Source organism: Asparagus officinalis, chromosome 4 (assembly GCF_001876935.1).
Source record: "Asparagus officinalis chromosome 4, Aspof.V1, whole genome shotgun sequence".
NCBI classification, from domain to species: Eukaryota; Viridiplantae; Streptophyta; class Magnoliopsida; order Asparagales; family Asparagaceae; genus Asparagus; species Asparagus officinalis.
This window is the reverse complement of record NC_033797.1, coordinates 119,756,982-119,764,974: the sequence shown is the minus strand read 5'-3', so window position 1 is coordinate 119,764,974 and position 7,993 is coordinate 119,756,982. Positions and strand designations below refer to the sequence as shown.

Here is a 7,993-nt window from a genome sequence, read left to right as displayed (position 1 = left end):
ATATGTTGCAGCTGCTATGTACAAATCACTCGGTTGTTTTTCTAATTTAAAGACTCTCGACATTAGAAGTGTGACACAACATGAAATATTGGGCAAGATGGTAATATTTGAATCACCTAGCTATTCTTTTGGCTTCCTCCTAGAGTTTAACCTAGGATAACTTATTGTTTTCCTTTATAACTACAGAATAAAGGGTTCTTCAAACCCAGCAAAGCTTTTAAGGTTCAAGATTTCAATAAGCATCGCTTGATGCCTCTTCGGCAACTGACGGAAGTAGGATACAAAGACATCATAGGGGCCCGTTCGGAGGTGGACTACCTCAAGTGCATACTTGGAACTGCACCAGAATTAAAAATGGTGACGATAACAACTTCGAATAGTGATCTGACTCAGCATTTCTCTATGGTTGCTGAAGAACTACAAAAGCTCTCATTCGCATCTCCTCATGCAAAGTTGTTTTTCAAGCAACCACAGAGCTTGCTAGCAGCAACATCACGGAGGCCATCAATTATCAATACAGATTGACTTGAAATCTAAATCAAGTCCAACTTGTCTGCCTGATTTGAATTATCTAGCATAAAAGATTTTGTCAAGAGTTATTTATCTTAGCTTTAAGAAGGAAAAAGGTAAAGAACTCCTCAGCGATTGATGCTGGACAATTTTGAAGGATTATTTAATGCAGATATATGATTAGAGAAATTAATTAGTGTTTTATCCTTTTTTTTTTAATTTTACCTTCTTCCTTTTATCTTATCTTGTCTTCTTTCTTTTGATTTGTGAGTGTGTGATCCAAGTATTTTAAGCTAGCATAAATATATAAGATATCCAATCCTGAACGCAATATGACACATGGGACAAAGTGCGCCAGGCCTTGGGCATGGTTCTAAGCTGGCCTAGCAAGTAGAAAGGAAATTTCTATATAATGTATAAAACGAATAAAATGAATGCAACTAAAACTGATATACCTTAAGAAAGCAGATTGCTTTCGTTGAAAAGTAAATAGTAATATTAAAGTGAACAAATTGAATTCACACATATGTTGAAAGCTTTTCTCCTTATTAATAAAGGCTAAAAAGCCAATTTGGTCCCTGTACCGGTGCCTCATACTCAAATTGGTCCCCGTACTTTATTTTTTCTCAACTTAGTACTTGTACCGCATCTTAGTTACAGACTTAAGTCTTTTTTAAACATCAGTTAAATGTTAGGTGTTAATTTTTGTTTATGACTACTTTACCCTCAATGGCATAACAATAAAATTCCTTGTACTTTTGATTTAGAACACATCCTTTGAACTCATTGAAAATCAATCTAAGCTTACTAGTTAAGATCAGTTACAAAAGTCGGGCGGTCTGAATGGTGCAAGTTAGCAGGCGAATCTGGTGTTGCTAACTTACACCCCCGCCGAGATTTCAATGGCGAAATTGAGGAAGAAGAAGAGTGCTAGCAAGGGATCTCTCAACAAGGAGCTTCGTGATTCTCTGTTCTCTTATCCTTCTTCGTCTGGGATCTCTGCAAGTTCTGCTGGATTCTCCTGTGATGTTGAATCGGATGTAACAGTGAATTCTCTTCAAGAAATGGATAGCTCTGGACCTAAGGGGGCGAAGAAGAAGGTGTCGATGACTGAGATTCTCTCAAGAACGACTTCATTGTCTGTTCCTCATCAGCTTGGAGCTGTCTCTCATGAGCTAGGTAAATCCTCTCAATCTTGGGCTGATGAAGCTGAAGAATTTGTTGAATCTGATCTGATTATTGATTCAAGTGATGAGCTTCGTACTCCTTTGGTAGAACAGCTTAAATCAGATAATGTTCTTCCTAATTTGGAGGAAATCTCTAATAGGAAATCTGATGATTTTTCTCAAGACAAAAATTACAACCTGGAAAAGAAGGATGAGGAAATTAAAGCTCCTAAAAACGAAATTCAAGGGAGTAAGCAATCTTTTGTCAGCTTATTCTCTGATAATAGGCAAGCTGGTAGAGGTTTACCTTTAAATTTTGTTCCTCTCTCCCAGGATACTGTTTCTTTTAATGAGGAAGAATGGAGAGAAGGGGAAATTTTTTGGAAATATGCTCTAATAGGTCATGTAATTGGGATGAATGATAAATTTAAATCGATGGAGACCTATGTTACTAAGCTCTGGGGGAAATTTTCCATTCCTAAAGTTTTCTTGATTAAGCAAGGCATTTTCCTGTTTGAATTTCAAAATGAGAGCAGTATGAGGGGGATTCTTGAAGGAGGTCCCTGGTTCTTTGGTTCACGACCGTTTGTGCTTAAGCCTTGGTCAATTGATCTGGATATTGATAAACTACATGACCAGAAATATCCAATTTGGGTGCAATTACCCAATTTGAGGTTGAATTTATGGAGCTCCACAGGTATTAGTAAAATTGCGAGTATGATTGGATGTCCTATTGCTACTGACAAGCTTACTGCTTCAAGGCAAAGATTGAGCTATGCAAGGGTATTATTGGAAGTTGATCTCCCTTTAAAATCTCCATTACCTGATCAAATTAAGATCCAAGGACTTGAAGGTAAAACTTACTTTAAAAATGTGTTCTACGAGTTCAAGCCAAGGTGGTGCTCTATATGTAAACTTATAGGCCATGATACTCAGCATTGCAGGAAAAATGGTGTTAAAAAAACCTGGGTGCCAGTCAAAAATTCCAATCCTCCTCCTGCTACAGCAGGAGGGACTGACAAAATAGATGCTCAAAGGTCTCAGGATCCTAAAAATGGTTTGCCTGGAGTTACTTTATTGATAAATCATGATCAGATCCCTTCTGCTGCAGGAGGGGTATGTACTGAGACTGAGTCTGGTGTTTCTGGAAAACATGCACGGGGTTTTTCTGCTGTAGGAATAGAGTGTAATGATAAGGTTGCGTCTGGCACTTCTTACCTGGAAAAACATGCACAGATTCATAATAAAAACTCTGGGAATGGCCTGAATGGAATGCAACATCTCCTTGATAAGCATCATGCTCAAAACCCTACTGAGGTTGGGAAAACATGCACAGCAGGGGGTCCAGCTTATCCTTTCTCCCCTTCTATTAATACTAGTGGATTCACTAATGTTACTAGAGCTCTTGCTGCAAAAAGGCTTATTATGAGAGAACCTGGTACATCAGTGCAAGCCTCTCAATTCTCTATTCTTGATCATCAAATCTTTGATTTGGATCCCTCTAATGCTGATAGAGGGGACTATACTCTATAAATGCATCTAGCTATTTGGAACATTAGGGGAATGAATAAATCCTCTAAACATGGTGCAGTGAAAAAGTTTATTCAAGATTATAAAATATCTTTTCTTGCTCTCTTAGAAACCAAAATTGCAAGGGATGACAAAATGCAGCTTATTGGTAAAAAAATTGCAAAGGATTGGGATTGGATATCCAATAAAAACTTAGCCAGTAATGCTAGAGTATGGATTCTTTGGGATAGCTCTGTTCTTACTGTTCAGGAGATTAAATCCTCTGATCAGTATATCACTTGTGATTTGAAATCTAATGATGGAAAATTATCTTGTCTTCTCACTGCAGTTTATGCCCACAATCTGAATGATGACAGGAAAGCCTTATGGGAAGACTTACTAGCTTTTAACAGCAATGTTGATTGCCCATGGCTGGTGGGAGGGGATTTCAATGCTATTATTAATGGTGATGAAAGAATTGGAGGTGTTCAGGCATCTGATACTGGAAATGGTGATTTTCAAAGTTTTATCTCATCCAGTCAGCTGAATCATATAAAAACTTCAGGATGCTTTTTCACTTGGAGTAACAAGCAGAATGCTGATACTAGAGTATGGAGCAGATTGGACAGATCCCTAGTGAATGTAGACTGGATTAATCAATATACTACTAGTCAAGTGGAGTATTTGATGCCTCTGTGCTCTGATCACTCTCCTGGTCTTATATCTATTGGTGATGACATATTTGAAGGCAAAAAGCCTTTCAAATTCTTCAATATGTGGACTAAGCACCCGGATTTTCTAGAGGTGGTCAGGTCTGTTTGGAATAGGCATATCAGGGGGTATCACATGTACAGACTTTGTGCAAAGCTTAAAAGCCTCAAGCATGCTCTCAAGGAACTGAACAACAAAAACTACATGAATATCAGTCAACAAGTTCTGAGAGCTCAAGCTGATCTGTTGGATGTCCAAACCAAGCTGGATACTGATCCTTTCAATTCTGACCTAATTATAAGGGAGAAAGCCTGCATTGGGAAATACTCTATTATGCTGGATAATGAAAATTCTTTCCTTAGGCAAAAAGCTAGCATAAAATGGGGGCTTCATTCTGACAAGGGGTCTCAATTTTTCCACTCAGTTATGAAAAGCAAAAGACACCATAACAGGATATTATCAATTTATACTGCTGATGGTTCCAGACTCACAGATTTGTCTGATATATCTACTGAGCTCATTGATTTCTACAAGAAGCTGCTGGGTTCTGCTAAAGCTAATACTGCTGCTGATCCTAGCATTATCTCAAATGGTCCTATTTTAACCTCTGAACAAAAACATGACCTGAGTTCCCCTGTTTCCAGGGAAGAGATCAAAAAAGCTCTTTTCTCAATGCCTGATAGTAAGGCACCTGGTCCTGATGGATTCAATGCCTTCTTCTTCAAAGCTGCATGGTCTGTTATCAAAGAGGATCTTTTTCTAGCAGTTGAGGAATTCTTTCACTCAGGTATACTCTTGGGATCCCTTAATGCAACATCTATTACCCTTGTGCCTAAAGTTCTTAATCCTATCTCGGCTACTGATTTTCGCCCTATATCCTGTTGCAATGTTATTTACAAAATCATATCCAAAGTTATTGCCACCAGGGTTCAAAAAATTATGGGATATCTTGTTAATGATGCGCAGTGTGCTTTTGTTAGAGGGAGACTCATTTCCAGTAATTTTTTACTTGCACATGAGCTTTTTAAGCACTATGGGAGGAAAAATAATTCCCCAAGAGCCATCTTAAATGTTGATTTGAGGAAGGCCTTTGACACTATCAGTTGGGATTTCATAAGGAGCATGTTGATTGGTTTGAATTTTCCAAGTAATATGGTTTGCTGGATCATGGAGTGTATATCTACACCTAAGTTTTCTTTAGCTTTGAATGGAAGTTTACATGGATATTTCCATGGTGCAAGAGGCTTGAGACAAGGGGATCCTCTCTCTCCCTATCTTTTTGTTATAGGGATGGAATTCCTATCTAGGAGTCTCAGCTCTCTAAAAGATGATTCATCCTTCAAATTTCATCCAAAATGCTCTAGACTAAAGATTAATCATATGATTTTTGCTGATGATCTACTGCTGTTGTGCAAGGCTGACATGAGATCTGTTACTAAAATTTTCACATGTCTCCAAGAATTTGGTCAATTTTCTTGGCTAGAAGCAAACTTAAACAAGTGCTCTGTCTATCTGAGTGGTGTAACTGAAGATCTCAAAGCCCAGATATGTAACTATCTTAAATTCCCTGAGGGTTTACTGCCTATGAAATATCTGGGACTTCCTCTGACTGCAAAGAGACTTTCATTTACTGATTGTTCTAGTCTTATTGGCAAAATCTACAATCAATTCCAAACCTGGCAGTTAAACAAGTGCTTATCCTATGCTGGCAGACTTGAGCTGATTAAATCTGTTATTTTGGGAATTCAAACATATTGGTTAAGTAATTACATCCTCCCAATCAAAGCTCTGGAAAAGATTGACAGTATGTGTTCTGATTTTCTGTGGGGGCACAAACTTCACTTAGTAAATTGGGGTTCTGTCTGTCAAGGGAAAGAATATGGTGGTCTGGGTATATTTTCAGCTAAATTCTGGAACTACGCTGCTGCCACTAAGCTCCTGTGGATGATCCACCTTAAAAAGGATCTTCTATGGATTAAGTGGGTTCATGGAAACTATCTACATAACCAATGTATATGGACTGTTCAACCTAAGACAAATGACTCTTAGATGTGGAGGCAACTCCTTAAAGTGAGAGACTTGCTTTTGACTAAGTTTGGAAGTGCTGCTTCTGTGATGAACATTATAGCAGATTGTTGCTCTGCAGGAAATCTTCATTTATCTGCAGTATACAGAGCTCTTTTGCAACCTGTTAGCACAGCAATTTGGGCTAAAACAGTTTGGGATGGCTTCCTATACCCTAAGCACTCATTTGTGTTTTGGTTAGCATGTCATTCTAGGCTACTTACCAAAGAGAGATTGTGCCGTATGAACATCCTGAACACCAATCAAATTCACTGTGTTCTATGTGACAGTCACCAAATAGAAACAAGGGATCATATCTTCTTTGAGTGTAAATATTCAGCTGAAGTGTGGAACTCAGTGATGAGCTGGTTGGGGTATAAATGGAGATCCTGTTCATGGAGCATGCTGCTGAACTGGTACTCTCTCAATTTGAAAGGTAAAAATCCTATGAAGAAGTTGAAATGGATGGTTTTATCTGCTGCTGTATATATGATATGGAGGGAGAGAAATTTAAGAACTTTTCAAGACAAGAGGAGGCTGCCTGCTCAAGTCTTTAGGGAAATTAAACTTTCAGTTTTCTATAAAGTCCTAAATGATAGTTCATATGTGCATATGAAAGAACTGCTTGGTAATTTGTAATTTCTTTTGGTTACCAGGTTTTTCTGGTTCTTTGTAATACTTTACATGTTCATATTGGGAGATGAATAAAGTTTACAGTTCATTGACCAAAAAAAAAAGATCAGTTACAAAAGCTTAGCTTATATGGTTATACCTTCAAATGAGGAATAAACTCTACTGAACTCCCAACTTAGAAACTTGTTATGATGCGCTCAAAATTTATTCAATTGGATATAATCAATTCATCCCTTATTCTGTAAGGATTTCGATTCAATAGATTATTCTGAAGTGATGTAGACTAACACGAACATGAAAACCAAATGTCAAGAATTGGTTGGAAGTTTTGTGCAAAATTGTTAAATACTCATGAAACCAAAGCATTCTTTACTAAACCTGCTAGCAATCGAGTTAAATGTAAGATGAGAATAAGCTACTCTGAATTCAAACACTATAAAAGATGAAATAATAATTTTTCTAATCTCATTTTTGTGGTTTTAAAGATTAACGTTTGTTACCTGTCTATATATACAATTCATCCAGCTATAATAATACAACTTCTCCTCTCAAAAAGAAACGATTTTGCCCAATTGAATTTTTTAGTTAGTTTAGGGTTAGTGCCACGTGCTTTGCTAAGTGGAAGTCAGGTGAAAACAAATAACTAGTAATTATTTGTAACCCGGTGTCTCCGGTGTAGAAAGCTGAGCCGTACTAATAGACATAAGGAGCCACGCTCCCTAATCAGAAGTACAAGTGCATATATATCGTCTATAATTACGTTTGGCAAAATTCAAACCAATCTGAACATATGCCGAACTTTCGTTCTGAGAAGACTCTACTTAACCTCTTGATATAGTGTCAAAAGTCCCTTAGCTTCACCCATGCAATATCCCATCCTATTATATTATGGCAAATGTGCCGTACACTTTGCCATAAGTGAATAATCTATATTTCACCATTTAAGTCCCAACATAAGCGATGAAGTTCGTCTTAACAAATAAAAGAGCCTTTCTATGACTCGCACAGTTTAAACACTAAAAATTATAACCTCCGTAATATTTGAGTTCTGCCTCCTAACTGTTTGAAACATGAATTTGTGTCCCTACTAACTGAATTGTCCTGATTAACAAGCATATCCCGCCATAAGTTTTTTTGACTCCCTGGTGGCAAGTAACGTGATTGGAATTATTGCATTTCTATGTAATCATGACTGACATCTTGCAACCAAAGAGAAATAAAAGGATATCAGTACGCTGGAGCCCGAAAATATTCCTTTTGAGAAGTGTAGCTCTCGGAGAGATATTTAGGTTATCTCACAGTGACATTTATGAGCACAATAATTTAAGGAAGGGGTAATCAAGTCATGCTTGCAATCGAGGGATATTTATCTCTCTCTTATCCCTCCCCTTCCCTTTTTT

General features: G+C 37.5%; 1 protein-coding gene across 1 annotated transcript; it reads left to right on the top strand.

The window, feature by feature from the left end:
* Positions 5,946-6,599, top strand: LOC109839216. The gene has a single exon (XM_020407644.1). It carries the CDS (start codon positions 5,946-5,948, stop codon positions 6,597-6,599), a length of 654 nt encoding a protein of 217 aa, XP_020263233.1.